The sequence below is a fragment of the Suncus etruscus genome, chromosome 13, assembly GCF_024139225.1.
Source record: "Suncus etruscus isolate mSunEtr1 chromosome 13, mSunEtr1.pri.cur, whole genome shotgun sequence".
Lineage (NCBI taxonomy): Eukaryota > Metazoa > Chordata > Mammalia > Eulipotyphla > Soricidae > Suncus > Suncus etruscus.
Genome location: NC_064860.1, coordinates 13,233,666 through 13,249,636, shown reverse-complemented (window position 1 = coordinate 13,249,636; position 15,971 = coordinate 13,233,666). Strand labels below are relative to the sequence as shown.

The window sequence follows — 15,971 nt, the reverse complement described above, 5'->3', positions numbered from 1 at the left end:
AGAAATTAAAACTATCTATACAAAATTATTTTTAAATGGAGTTAACATTGCTAAGCCATTTCAGGTTTTAGGTATAAAATTTCACACCTCTTTAAATATTACCACATTCAACAAATATTTATATAATGACTAATATTCTAACTACAAAAGCCATCAATTTACTAATAGACTGACTATATTTTGATAAAATATTTATCAAATATTTATTATATTATCAAATATTTATTATAGCATTGAACATTGTTAACAGGTATATAGGAAAATTCAAATGAATATGGAAAATTCTATTATATGGGAAGATTCAAATGAACTTTCACAATCTGCAAACAGCTGGATATCTTTATCCCAAAAGCTATCTAGCAGATAATATTTATTTATTTGCTTTTTGGGCCACACCCTGTGATGCTCAGGGGTTACTCCTGGCTCTGCACTCAGAAACCACTCCTGTCTCGGGGGACCATATGGGATGCCAGAGAATCAAACCAAGGTCTGTCCTAGATTGGCCGCATGTAAGGCAAATGCCCTACCACTGTGCTATCACTTAGGCCCCAATTTTAAAGGTAATTCTCTAGGAATCACTTTTTTAAAAATATAGACATATATGGTAAATTTTAATTTATTACTCTAAGACTCATATAACCTTAAACTATTTTTTAAGCAGTATTCGTTCTTTCCCCTCTTCAATATCCCATTCCTCATAAAGGCAAAAATGTCTTCTAATCTCTGCTATAATTAACACTAAATGAACCATCTTCCATTGACAGTCTCATTTCCCAAACTTGAATACTCTAATGTCAAAAAAATGATCATTACAACTCACAGAGTCTCCCTTTCTCACCTAAATCTGGTATTCTGCCACAGTATGGGCATTCCATTGTTACTGCTTTATAAATGGAACATGTATCTGGCAATTTCATTATGGAGTGTTAACTTGGGCACCAGATTCTAGCATTATCCAAAACTGAAGACTTTAGAAGAAAAAGGAAATAAAGCCAGGTTCTAGGAAAGTAGATTTTTTTTTGTAATAAATAATAATTGAGCAGAAGGAGCCATAGTACAGTGAGTAAGGCAATTGCTTTGCACATTGCCAAATTGGGGTTTGATTCTCAGAACCCCATTGTGTTGCCGGATCCCACCAGAAGTGATCCCTGAGAACAGAGCAAGGAATAAGTCCTGACTTTGGCTCCCAAACAAAAAGAACTAAATAAAAATTGAAAAATAGAATAAATAGGCCAAGAATTAAGCTTCTGTGACTATTAGAGTCTTAAACTGTCTATCTTTTTTTATAAGGGTGAAAAACTTAGTATTGTGGGTGACAGAAGATAAATGAGGACTTCTTTCTTTTTGGCTCATACCCAGTAGTACTTAGTGGTTATTTGATTCATCACCCTGGCTCCCAAATGACATTTTTTCCTTAAACATAGATATCATTCTTCCCTCCTATTTTTAGAAACAAATTCTAGATAAATTCTTGGTACTATAATTTACTGGGCAATTTTGCTCCACAACATTATTACCTTCTAATAGACTATATTATTTATTTTATTTGTTATCTCTCTCTACTTATTTAAATGCAAGCTTGATAAAGCAGAAGTTTTTTTTCCCCTTTGGTTCTTTTATTGTTCTTTTTTAATTTCTTTTTCTTTTTGGGGGGACCATGCCCAGCAGTGCTCAGGGATTACCCTGGGTTTGCATTTAGGAATAACTCATAGTGGGCTGTACTACTGCTCCAGTTCCCAAGCTTTTCTGTTTAATTCACTGATATATCTTCAACTACTGGGATTGTACCTAGTTGGGGCCAGAGCAATAGCACAGTGGTTGAGCATTTGCCTTGCATACGGCTGACTCCGGATGGACCTGGGTTTGATCTGTGGCATCCCCGATGATCTCCCAAGTGTGCCAGAAGTGATTTCTTTTTTCTTTTTTTTTTCGGGGCACGTGTTCAGGGGTTTCTCCTTACACTCTGAAATCGCTCTTGGCAGGCTCAGGGGACCATATGGGATGCTGGGATTCGAACCACAGACCTTCTGCATACAAGGCAAACACCTTACCTCCATGCTATTTCTCCGGCCCAAGTCTGCTAGAAGTGATTTCTGAGCACAGATCCAGTAACCCCTGAGCACTGCCAGGTGTGGCCCAACCCACCCTCCAAATACTGGGTATTATTGCCAAGTATATAGTAGGTGCTCAATATATATTTGTTAGATGATGACTATAAAGAGAAAAACTGAATTTGTCTTCCTGCCTAGCTTCATTATTAATGATACAATGCTGATAGAGTGAGATCTGTTCTGTTCTGTATAATAGGTAGTATACCAAAATCCTGCTGTAGGAATTGTACAATGTGCTGCTAGCTGCACTTACATAGCCGTCTTCAGCATCATATAATCTCTGCAAGAGTTGGACTGTTGTACTCTTCCCACTGCCACTGGGACCAACCAAGGCCACAGTCTTTCCAGACTTAATTTTGAGGTTCAGACCTTTAAGAATCTTTTGAAATATGTTGGGAGACATTTCATAAACAAGGTAAGAGATAAAATGATTTACATAGTTTTAGAAATTTAACAAATAATAAGAAACAAAATTAAACTTTTCTATGGCACTTAAAAACAAATCTAGATCATATGATATGTTTGTATCATTTAAGTTTTTAGTAATAACATAAATAAGTTTGGAAAATTATAGCAAAGGAATCTCATTATATCTCTAGATGAAGAGGCATTTTTAAACTATTTAACTTCTTTAAATATTCTTGTACTATATTTTAATTAGATACAGAAAATACTTTATACTTCAACAGAAATAATTCATATGAACTTTCTGACTTTTAGTGAAAACTTTGTTTTGCAAATATATATATCTTTTTTTTTTTTTCTCTGTTTTGGGCCACACCTGTGATTACTCCTAGCTCTGAGCTCAGAAATCACTCCTGGCTCAGGGGACCATATAGGACACCAGGATTGAACCACTGTCCATCCTGGATTAGCCACATGCAAAGTGTCCTACTGCTGCACAACCATTCTGGCCCTATTTTTCTTCTTTTAATTTGTCACACCTAAAATATTTTCCATCTATCTTTGTAAACTATTTATTTATGTCATACCTGGCAATACTCAAGGCTTAGGCCTGTGTTCAGGGATCACTCTTGACAGGCTCAGGAGATTGTATGAAGTCCAGGGTGTTGAACTTGGGCTGGCCAGGTGCAAGGCAAGGGCCTGACATGCCACATTATCTCTCTATCCTATCTTTGTGTTTAAATTTAATTGAAATAACTTTAATTTAAATAAAGAAATATCTTTAAATAAATTCTTTCTTTGCATATACTTAACATTATTGCAAAAATATATCTCAAAAAAAAATAACTGTCAAGGCTCCTTGGGACTCCCATATGGGATAGTACTATTAAAAACCCGATCTCTTTTTTTTTTTTAATTTTTATTTTGATCGTAATGGCTTACATATCTTTCACAGTAGTATTTTAGGTACATATTAACATTGAATCAGGGGATTACCCGTCACCAAATTTGTCCTCCACCCATCCCACCTTTCTGCAACCTATATACCCCACCATCACCCCCCGGGCTGCTAGAGTAGGTGGTCCTTTCTTTGTCTAGCTTACTATTAGTGATCATATATCTGTTTGGTCCTTGTGCCCTCCCTTGTTTCCCTCTCTATTTAAGAGGCAGAGCTAGATAAATCGAGTTATATGGTTTTGTTTGAAGGAAAGAAAAGCAATAGAATGAAGTACAAAATAAGAAAATTAAATAAATTAAAAGAAATAAAAAGAAGTCAAATACGCTGAAAATGGGCGGAGTCCTAGAGGCTTTTAACCTCAGCTTGAGAGAGTACATGAAAAAGGTAATTGAAACACCACAACAATACAGAAAGAAATATCAAATTAAATATCCAGTGAGCACTACAGCAATAAAGACAAGCACCAGAAAATAGTCTCAGTTCTGAAATCAAATCATGCCAAAGTGCATAAAGAAAGAGAAAGATAAGATAAAATAAAATAACATCAACTTCAATATCTACACCAAAATAAAGATGTCAAAAAATTGATCAATCGATAAATAAATATGGGGAAAAATGATTATTTTGTGCTCCCCCCCCCCCCGCATAGGCATATTAACTATTGGGGATATTATAGAGGTAATTCCCTTGGCCTAGGATACAGGGTTTCTCCACCCCTGAAGTATACAGTCATGGGATTAACTATAAAATCCCCATCTCTTAATGATAGATGTGATAGAAATATTCAATGAGGGGGTAGAACTTTTCAGTTTTTTCTCACAAAGCATATGTAATTTTTTTAACCAGTATTTATTGTCCAAGGGACCTGTTTTATAAGAGAAGCCTCATAAATAAACACTCTCCTAAAATTACAAAAACACAGAGAAATTGTCAACATCTTGCATTTGTATGTGTTTGGCTCCTACTTCAAAGAAGACTTGCTTTGTATCCTCTCACTTTGATGTCCCATTTGTAAAGAAATACTCTTTATATAAGCCAGCATAAAACCTTCAAAGGGTTAAAACAGAGAACATTTTCTAAAAATGGTGAGAATTTGAGAATTTGGGAACTCCCATTCAGAGTATCTCATCTCCCACGTTCACTTTTACCTTAGAGTTGGAGTCAGTTTTCACTGAAAGAATTTACTATTATTATTTTTTTAATCTAAAGTTCTTGGACTTAGAAAATTCACTTTTGGAGCTGGAGTGGGGGAAGAAACTTGCAATCCAGGTGACTGACCCAGGTTCTATTTCAGCCACCCCATAAGGTCTTGAATCCTGCCAGGAGACATCTATGAGTACAAAGCTAGAAATAAGTCCCAAGCACAGCAGGGTGTGGCCCAAAAACCAAAAAGGAAAAATAAATGTTTTTTTGTTTTTCGTTTTTTTACTTTAACAAAAGGGTTATGTTTCAAAAGTTTTATCCCATGCATTAGAATAGCACACAGTTGGAGCTGAACTTTCTAGGAAATCACCCCAAAGGTGGTTAAAAAATATCTCTTATAAGAAATATCTCTTTATAAGGCCAGAGTGGTGGCACAGTGATAGGGCATTTGCCTTGCACACAGCTAACCTAAGATGAACTGTGGCTCGATTACTTACATTCCATATGGTCACCAAAGCCAGGAGCAATTTCTGAGCACATAGCTAGGAGTAATCGCTGAGCGTCACGGGGTGTGGCCCCAAAACCAACCAAACAAACAAAAAACAAAAAGAAACATCCCTTTATATTTAGAAATAGGTAAATGACACTTTTTCAATAATGGTAATTAAGGAACAATTTTTTTTAAATTAAAGAAATTTGAAAAGAAAAACTCAGACAGAAGAGAAAATAGTAGAAGTAGTAGATGCTTTTTGGATGCAAATATTGCAGGTATATCTAAGACATTTTATAAGGCACTTCACATAAAATTATGTCCTTTTCTATAAAATATATGCATATTAAACTTTTTAATTTGAAATCTTTGAAAGTAACCAAAGTTAAAAGTAACTTTGGTTAGTTGAACTTATAAAACAGAGAAAGAGGAGAGAAAGGGGGAGGAGACAGAGAGATAGAGATAGAGAAAAGAAACCAGAAGCACTAAATATGCTAGGAAAAAAGAAAATGGTACAGTATTTGCATAATTTACTAGGTTTTAGAACTTAGAAACTAAAAGGCTTAAATGGGCTGTTCATTATAAATTTGGGGTGGGCCATATTCTCTGGTGCATATATTTGGCTCTGCATATATGAGCATTCCTGGCAGTCAGTTTTTTGGGGCTATTTGCAGTGCCAAGGCTTGAATCCAAGTTGGATGTATGCAAGACAAGGGCCTTATGCTGTATTCTATCTCTTTAAACTTAACATGTAATATTTATGTTGAGTGGGATAACATATTGAGCCACAAATAACTGGTCATGCCATCATCAGTGGCATCACTAAAATAATTTTGTGTGTTTCAGAGGACAGAAATTCTTGAAACTGAAAAATGCCATTATCAGTTGACTACAGAAAAGACTGAGTCTTCCAGTTATATTTTCATTACTGATCTTCCTTCTGTTTTTTTTTTCTTTTCTCTGTGTTTGTTTCTAGGTAAAGTGGACAGATGATGATAAAAATGAAATGACTCTACAGAATATAATAAAAGAAGATTTTAGCCATTAGAATACTATATCATAGAGTGGTAAAGTTTTACTATTAAATTTAACCTATCCAGTAGCTGAAGAGATAGTAGAGCAGATAGGGTGCATGCCCTTTAAGTCACCAGCCCAAGTTTGATTTCCAGCATTTCCAATGGTCCCTGAGCACCATCAGGAGTGATTCCTGAGCTGAAAGTAGGAATAACCTCTGAGCAAAACAGATTGTGGCCCCCAAATCAACAAAAATAAAAGCTAACCTACCTTGACAGAAGGTCTTGATGGATAACTGAAATAAACATTTTTAAATTCCACAGTTCCTTCTATGCATTCATGTTTATATCCAGTTGTTGAAAAGTTGCCTATAGTGGGTTTCTTGGATAAACAGAAGCAACATCAAAAAATCTTTTAATGAATTGAGCCTCTTTATATACTAACAATAGTCTGAAAATGGGTTTCCTTCTACATTATCCTTTATTGCTTTAGAAGTACATTGAGTTAGACATGAACACTTCAAAAATTTATAATTTCTTTCTAGAAGGATTAAAACAACATCCTTTTATAGCCAATTGGACACCAAAAGTTTTTCTAGTGTTCTGCTTTTAATAAAATAAATACTGCCTTTATTTTTGTCCTTCTTGTAGTAATAATAGTCATAATAAAAGCAATGATAATTCTTTTTTTTTCCAGTTGATTTTTTTTTTATTTAAACACCTTGATTACATACATGATTGTGTTTGGGTTTCAGTCATAAAAGGAACACCACCCATCACCAGTGCAACATTCCCATCACCCAAGTCCCAAATCTCCCTCCTCCCCACCCAACCCCCGCCTGTACCCTAAACAGGCTCTACATTTCCCTCATACATTCTCAATATTAGGACAGTTCAAAATGTAGTTATTTCTCTAACTAAACTCATCACTCTTTGTGGTGAGCTTCCTGAGGTGAGCTGGAACTTCCAGCTCTTTTCTCTTTTGTGTCTGAAATTTATTATTGCGAGAATGTCTTTCATTTTTCTTAAAACCCATAGATGAGTGAGACCATTCTGCGTTTTTCTCTCTCTCTCTGACTTATTTCACTCAGCATAATAGATTCTGTGTACATCCATGTATAGGAAAATTTCATGACTTCATCCCTCCTGACAGCTGCATAATATTCCATTGTGTATATGTACCACAGTTTCTTTAGCCATTCGTCTGTTGAAGAGCATCTTGGTTGTTTCCAGAATCTTGCTATGGTAAATAGTGCTGCAATGAATATAGGTGTAAGGAAGGGATTTTTGTATTGTATTTTTGTGTTCTTAGGGTATATTCCTAGGAGTGGAATAGCTGGATCGTATGGGAGCTCGATTTCCAGTTTTTGGAGGAATCTCCATATTGCTTTCCATAAAGGTTGAACTAGACGGCATTCCCACCAGCAGTGGATAAGAGTTCCTTTCTCTCCACATCCCCGCCAGCACTGTTTGTTCTCATTCTTTGTGATGTGTGCCATTCTCTGTGGTGTGAGGTGGTATCTCATTGTTGTTTTGATTTGCATCTCTCTGATGATTAGTGATGTGGAGCATTTCTTCATGTGTCTTTTGGCCATTTGTATTTCTTCTTTGTCAAAGTGTCTGTTCATTTCTTCTCCCCATTTTTTGATGGGATTAGATGTTTTTTTCTTGTAAATTTCTGTCAGTGCCTTGTATATTTTGGAGATTAGCCCTTTGTCTGATGGGTATTGGGTGAATAGATTCTCCCACTCAGTGGGTGGCTCTTGTATCCTGGGCACTATTTCCTTTGAGGTGCAGAAGCTTCTCAACTTAATATATTCCCATCTGTTAATCTCTGTTTTCACTTGCTTGGAGAGTGCAGTTTCCTCCTTGAAGATGCCTGAAGTCTCAATGTCCTGGAGAGTTTTGCCTATGTGTTGTTCTATATATCTTATGGTTTGGGGTCGGATATCGAGGTCTTTAATCCATTTGGATTTTACCTTCGTACATGATGTTAGCTGGGGGTCTAAGTTCAATTTTTTGCAAGTGGCTAGCCAGTTGTGCCAACACCACTTGTTGAAGAGGCTTTCCTTGCTCCATTTAGGATTTTCTGCTCCTTTATCAAAAATTAGGTGATTGTATGTCTGGGGAACATTTTCTGAGTATTCAAGCCTATTCCACTGATCCGAGGGTCTGTCCTTATTCCAATACCATGCTGTTTTGATAACTATTGCTTTGTAGTAAAGTTTAAAGTTGGGGAAAGTAATTCCTCCCATATTCTTTTTCCCAATGATTGCTTTAGCTATTCTAGGGTGTTTATTGTTCCAAACAAATTTCAAAATTGCCTGATCTACCTCTTTGAAGAATGTCATAGGTATCTTTAGAGGGATAGCGTTGAATATGTATAACGCCTTGGGGAGTATTGCCATTTTGATGATGTTAATCCTGCCAATCCATGAGCAGGGTATGTGTTTCCATTTCCGCGTGTCCTCTCTTATTTCTTGGAGCAGAGTTTTATAGTTTTCTTTGTACAGGTCTTTCACATTTTTAGTCAAGTTGATTCCAAGATATTTGAGTTTGTGTGGTACAATTGTGAATGGGGTTGTTTTCTTAATGTCTATTTCTTCCTTATTACTATTGGTGTATAGAAAGGCCATTGATTTTTGTGTGTTAATTTTGTAGCCTGCCACCTTGCTATATGAGTCTATTGTTTCTAGAAGCTTTTTGGTAGAGTCTTTAGGGTTTTCTAAGTAGAGCATCATGTCATCTGCAAACAGTGAGAGCTTGACTTCTTCCTTTCCTATCTGGATTCCCTTGATATCTTTTTCTTGCCTAATCGCTATAGCAAGTACTTCCAGTGCTATGTTGAATAGGAGTGGTGAGAGAGGACAGCCTTGTCTTGTGCCAGAATTTAGAGGGAAGGCTTTTAGTTTTTCTCCATTGAGGATAATATTTGCCACTGGCTTGTGGTAGATGGCCTTAACTATATTGAGAAAGGTTCCTTCCATTCCCATCTTGCTGAGAGTTTTGATCAAGAATGGGTGTTGGACCTCGTCAAATGCTTTCTCTGCATCTATTGATATAATCATGTGGTTTTTATTTTTCTTGTTGTTGATGTTGTGTATTATGTTGATAGACTTACGGATGTTAAACCATCCTTGCATTCCTGGGATGAAACCTACTTGATCGTAGTGGATGATCTTCTTAATGAGGTATTGAATCCTATTTGCCAGGATTTTGTTGAGGATCTTTGCATCTGCATTCATCAGCGATATTGGACTGTAATTTTCTTTTTTCGTAGCATCTCTGTCTGGTTTAGGTATCAAGGTGATGTTGGCTTCATAAAAGCTATTTGGGAGTGTTTCCACTTGTTCAATTTCATGAAAGAGTCTTGCCAGGATTGGTAGTAGTTCCTCTTGGAAAGTTTGATAGAATTCATTAGTGAATCCATCTGGGCCTGGGCTTTTGTTTTTGGGCAGACTTTTGATTACCATTTTTATTTCATCAATGGTGATGGGGGTGTTTAGATATGCTACATCCTCTTCTTTCAAGTGTGGAAGATTATAAGAGTCCAAGAATTTATCCATTTCTTCCAGGTTCTCATTTTTAGTGGCATAGAGTTTTTCAAAGTAGTTTCTGATTACCCTTTGAATCTCTGTCATATCAGTAGTGATCTCCCCTTTTTCATTCCTAATACGAGTTATCAAGTTTCTCTCTCTCTCTCTTTCTTTGTTAGGTTTGCCAGTGGTCTATCAATCTTGTTTATTTTTTCAAAGAACCAACTTCTGCTTTCGTTGATCTTTCGGATTGTTTTTTGGGTTTCCACTTCGTTGATTTCTGCTCTCAGCTTTGTTATTTCCTTCTGTCTTCCTATTTTTGGGTCCTTTTGTTGAGTACTTTCTAGTTCTATTAGCTGTGTCATTAAGCTACTCAGGTAAGCTCCTTCTTCCTTCCTGATGTGTGCTTGCAAAGCTATAAATTTTCCTCTCAGTACTGCTTTTGCTGTGTCCCATAAGTTCTGATAGTTTGTGTGTTTATTGTCATTTGTTTCCAGGAACCTTTTGATTTCCTCCTTGATTTCATCTCGGACCCACTGGTTATTGAGTATGAGGCTGTTTAACTTCCAGGTGTTAAAGTTTTTCTTCTGAGTCCCTTTGGAATTCACAAATAATTTCAGAGCCTTGTGGTCAGCGAAGGTAGTCTGCAAAATTTCTATCCTCTTGATCTTATGGAGGTATGTTTTATGTGCCAGCATGTAGTCTATCCTGGAGAATGTCCCATGTACATTGGAGAAGAATGTGTATCCAGGTTTCTGGGGATGGAGTGTCCTATATATATCCACTAGGCCTCTTTCTTCCATTTCTCTCCTCAGGTCTAGTATATTCTTGTTGGGTTTCAGTCTGGTTGACCTATCCAGTGTTGACAAAGCAGTGTTGAGGTCCCCCACAATTATTGTGTTGTTATTGATATTGTTTTTCAGATTTGTCAACAGTTGTTTTAAATATTTTGCTGGCCCCTCATTTGGTGCATATATGTTTAGGAGAGTTATTTCTTCCTGCTCTACATACCCTTGATTAATATAAAATGTCCATCTTTGTCCCTTATAATCTTCCTGAGTATAAAGTTTGCATTATCTGATATTAGTATGGCCACTCCAGCTTTTTTATGGGTGTTGTTTGCTTGGATAACTTTTCTCCAGCCTTTTATTTTGAGTCTATGTTTGTTCTGACTATTCAGGTGCGTTTCTTGTAGGCAGCAGAAGGTTGGATTGAGTTTTTTGATCCACTTAGCCACTCTGTGTCTCTTAACTGGTGCATTTAGTCCATTGATGTTGAGAGAAAGAATTGTCCTGGGATTTAATGCCATCTTTATATCGAAATTTGGTGTGTCTTATGCTCAGTCTTGTCTTAGATTAGGTCTTTCAGTTTTTCTCTTAAGACTGGTTTTGAGTCTGTAAAGTTTCTGAGCTGTTTTTTGTCTGTGAAACCATGTATTCTTCCGTCAAACCGGAAAGTGAGTTTTGCTGGGTACAGTATTCTAGGTGAAGCACTCATTTCATTCAGTCTTGTCACAATATCCCACCACTGCTTTCTGGCATTTAGTGTTTCTGGTGACAGGTCTGCTGTAAATCTCAAGGATGCTTGCATGAATGTAATTTCCCTTTTGATCTTGCTGTTTTCAGAATTCTGTCTCTATCTGTGGGATTTGTCATTGTGACTAGGATGTGTCTTGGGGTGGTTTTTCTTGGGTCTCTTTTGTTTGGTACTCTTCGAGCATGCAGGATTTGATCACATATATTCTTTAGCTCTGGGAGTTTCTCTTTAATGATGTTCTTGACCGTTGATTCTTCCTGGAAATTTTCTTCCTGGGTCTCTGGGACTCCAATGATTCTTAAGTTGTTTCTGTTGATCTTATCATAGACCTCTATTTTCATCTGTTCCCATTCTTTGACTAATTTTTCCATTGTCTGTTCATTTGTTTTAAGTTTTTTGTCCAATCTCTCCTGTTGTATGGAATTGTTATGTATCTCATCTTCCACAGCACCAAGTCTATTCTCAGCTTCTGATACCCTGTCCCAGAGCTTATCCATTTTGTCATTCACTTCGTTTACTGATTTTTTCAGGCCTGTTATTTGACATGTTATTTCAGTTTGGAGTTTTGTGATCTCTGTCTTCACATTTTCTTGATTCTTATTAGTGTTCTGTTCTATTCTATTCATGGTTTCTTTGAGTTCTTTGAGTATATTCCATATTGCTACTCTAAAGTCCTTATCTGAGAGATTGATTAGTTGGTTGGTCGTTAACTGGTCATCACAATTGTCATCTTCATTCTCTATGTCTGATGCTGGCCTGCGTTGTTTCCCCATTGTCACACTTGTATGGTGGGTTTTTCTACGTGTTGTGGTGGTATTCATTGGTTATATGATGCAGGCAACACACTTCTCTGGCTCCGCCCTTTCTGGATGGGCCGACTTTCCTCCAAGGTAGGGGAGTCCTCCGTGGATGAAGCCTCACACAGGATCAAATCTTAGGCCCAAGCACGCAGCAGAGAAGACAGTCTGGAGAGAAATTCTTGCTTTTGTGATCCAGCACAGTTCTTAGTGTGGTTTTTTTCTTCTTGTGATGGTGTTCTTTTTTTAGAAAGAGCGCACAGCTGCGTAGCGAATTGGAGCTAAGTGCCTTCTGGAGCCTCTTTTCAGCCCACTCTCAGGAGGTTCACGCAACAGGATAGCAGAGAGACACACACAGGCAGCACTCACAGTTTTTCACAGTCGGGCCCCACTGGTCAGGCGTAGTTTTCACTCACTCGCTGGGCAGCTTCAGAATGCTGTATTTTTGGGGTTCACTTCCCAGGACTCTGAGGAGAGTCACTGGCTCGCTGGGTAGCTTCCGAATGTAGTTTCTTTGGGGTTCGCTTCCCAGGGCTCTGAGGAGAGCTTCCAGAGTTCAGGAAAGACAGAGAAGGGTAGGACAGGGCTCCCTTCCGGTGCTCAGTTTCCTCAGAAGAAGCACAGCCGGGTGGAGACTCTGCAGGTAGAGCAATCAGCACTCTGCCTGGAAACCCCCACATCCAGCCATTTCTTACTCACTGGCTCACTGGGTAGCTCCCGAATGTAGTTTCTTTGGGGTTCGCTTCCCAGGGCTCTGAGGAGAGCTTCCAGAGTTCAGGAAAGACAGAGAAGAGTAAGGCAGGGCTCCCTTCAGGTGCTCAGTTTCTGGTTCGCTGGGTAGCTTCCAAATGTAATTTCTTTGGGGTTCGCTTCCCAGGGCTCTGAGGAGAGCTTCCAGAGTTCAGGAAAGACAGAGAAGGGTAGGACAGGGCTCCCTTCTGGTGCTCAGTTCCTCAGAAGAAGCACAGCCCGGTGGAGACTCTGCAGGTAGAGCAATCAGCACTCTGCCTGGAAACCCCCACATGCAGCCATTTCTCACTCACTCCGCAATGATAATTCTTACCTTATCAATAACCTGGAAAATATTAAAGGCAGCTCCACGGGCTACAGTGAAGTTTTCAAAGTTAGGTGCTGCTGCTCCTATGCAGTAGCTACTATGGATAACACTAAAGAAAACCTATAGGAATAAAAAAAAGATATTTATCCTTCCTCAGCTATGTAATAGACACTAAATTGAAGTTGTGAATACTTGGCTTAGACTCATGAAAGATACTATGGACATTTATAAGCATGAATTGATAGGGAGATATTGTTGAAAATATAAAGGAAGTACCAGTCAACCTGCAAAGACTTGTCATTTTTCTATTGTGGAACAAGTTCAATAATCCTCTAGTCATGATTTTATTGTCTCCAGAGAGATCTATAGAATGAGGATTGCTTATTGAGAGAGCTGGTGTAAATAAACCTGGTTGGTGAGGATGAAAGTTACACTTCCATTTTTGTTGATCACTGGCTTGAGGTTTTATTTAATGTAATTTAATTCTATCTTGATTTGGGGACCACACCCAGCTGTGCTCAGGGTTTACTTTTGGCTTTCTGTGCAGGGATTATTCCTAGCAGGCCTCAGGATATCGTATCAGATGTCAGACTGAACCTAGGTCTGTTTCATGATTATTTAGGTCGGTGTCTTACAAGCTGTATTATTTCTCCTGCCCTGCTTCAGATTTTAAGAAGACTGTTACAGAGTTTATTAGTTTAGAGACATCAGCCTATTTCTCACCCAGCTTTCCTACTTCTTTTATTAGTAGATGCATGTTTATTTCTATAGAGACATATTTCTGCAAAAGTCACATAAAGACATCTCACAAACTAGGTACCATTTTTCCTAGCATATAGATGAGGAATCGAAGATTTTGCAAATTACTTGCCCTCAGATACAAGTAAATTGAAGAGCAAGGATGCATTGATAATATCTCATGTTTGTTTCATTTATATGAAAGAGACAAATAGCATAAGAACTTAACTGTTGATTTTGTAAATTCAAAACATATATTTAATTGTAAGAAAAAAGAACCTTAAAAAGAATGGGAGGGTCAAATGATAAGAGAAATATATCAATTCACCAGTAAGAAAAAATTTCTTAAGCCTTAACTGATGTGTTCATTACTGAAATTTGAGAGGATAACTTAACAATTATAATTAAATGTAAAACTTATAAGTTTTAGAATGATCTTTTTAAAACATGACTTTAGTTGGAAGGAAAAAAGCTACATAGAATAAAAAGGTCAATTGAGAAATAAAAAATATATGTTTTGATGTTGAACAGAATTGCTTATATTCTACTTTTAACATTACTACAAAGACCAAGATCTTAACCTAAGGACTATTTTCCTAAGACTTTTTCAAGATGAATGTAGAAGTACTATCTTATCTCAGCAAAAATGAAAGTAAATGTCTTACTGTGACAAGTCTTTTTTGATTACCAGATAAAGAAAACTCTGGGAAAAGCAAAAAGCTTCAAGAAGACATGCTAAATAAACATTTAATATTAAATAAATAGCCATGTTAATTTATACCTACAAGTTAAAGATATATACATAGAATTTGGAGAAAACAAATATTTATTAAAATATTCTTTGAATATTTATTGTCACTCAAAGATAAATTTTAAAATATTTGCAAGAAAATATTGTCTACAAACTGTCACCTTTGTTCTCAAACAACACTTACAGCCAGAACAGTTCCAATGGTATAACCAGGTTCTCCGCTGAAAATCAAGGAAGTTCCATACCAGAAAGCAAGTCCATAGGTTCCATTCATGAAGAAGTATACAGCACCGAGAGAGAGTTTTGAAGCTATAGTTTTTTTAATGCCAACGTCTCTCGCATCTTTTAGATTTTGTGTATACCTTACAAAGATAAAATACAATGTGAAAGTCTGGAGCTAATACAGTATAATATAGTGGCTAGAGCATCTGACTTTCATGTGGCCAACCTGGGTTCAATCCTCAATATCTCTTATGGTCTCCCCAGTATTTCCAGAAATAATTCCTGAGTGCAGAGCCAGGAAGAATTCTTGAATGTTGCTGTGTGAGGCCCCCAAACAAACAAACAAAAAAAAACAGAACCCCACAATGTAATAGCTTTCAGAAAAACAAAACCAAGAATATATGGCCAAAATCAGAAAGACAGACCTTTGAATTTCTTTCTCCTGGGCCCCAAAGGCTACAACTGTTCGTATTGATGACAAGACCTCTTCTGCTACAGCTCCAGCTTTGGAATAAGCATTTAATTCTTTATTGGTCAGTGAGATGACTATCTGCAATAAGTCACAACCACAGTGATCCAAAAGTAATTCTGGTAAGTATGTGTACAAAATTTAATTCAAGTTGCATTTAGAATAACAGTGTTCACATCACTTATCTAATGTTCATGTCACTAATCTAACATCAGTTTGCAAATGAGGAAACTGTTGGGTGGATATACTTCAAAAAAAACCTTTACAGTAAAGATCCTTGTTTACTGTAACCTAGAACCAAATTGTACTTTTCCTTCGACTAGTAGAGGTTTTCATTCTCTCTCTCTCTCTCTCTCTCTCTCTCTCTCTCTCTCTCTCTCTCTCTCTCTCTCTCTCTCTCTCTCTCTCTGTAAAGGGGGGCATGAGGGACTGGAACTTAAATTCAGAGAAAGTTAAACTATGGAAAAATGGGGAACTATTGTACAAATTGATTTAAGACACTTTAGACTCTCTGCAAGCATTCACTATAACATGCCATAATATTTTATTTACACATCATTTGAACTTGAAGATGAGTGTTTTTCAATGTTAATAAGATGTTAAAACTTGGGGCAGGGGCAGGAGCAATGGCTCAGCGGTAGGCATTTGCCTTGCATGCAACTGACTCAGGATGAACTGAAGTTCAAACCCCAATGTCCCATATGGTCCCCAGAGCCAGGAGCGACTTCAGAGCACAGAGACAGGA

The 15,971-nt window shown here is 37.2% G+C and overlaps 1 protein-coding gene across 1 annotated transcript in view; it reads right to left on the bottom strand.

Annotated features, from left to right (window-relative positions):
* Positions 1–15,971, bottom strand: part of ABCB5 (ATP binding cassette subfamily B member 5) — a 101,020-nt gene that overhangs the window by 74,491 nt on the left and 10,558 nt on the right. The window contains exons 6-10 of the mRNA XM_049785979.1: positions 15,183–15,307; positions 14,720–14,897; positions 13,053–13,166; positions 6,392–6,502; positions 2,365–2,490 (exon numbers count right to left, since the gene is read on the bottom strand). Coding sequence (XP_049641936.1) covers positions 2,365–2,490; positions 6,392–6,502; positions 13,053–13,166; positions 14,720–14,897; positions 15,183–15,307 — 654 coding nt within the window. The remainder of the gene's footprint in view (positions 1–2,364; positions 2,491–6,391; positions 6,503–13,052; positions 13,167–14,719; positions 14,898–15,182; positions 15,308–15,971) is intronic.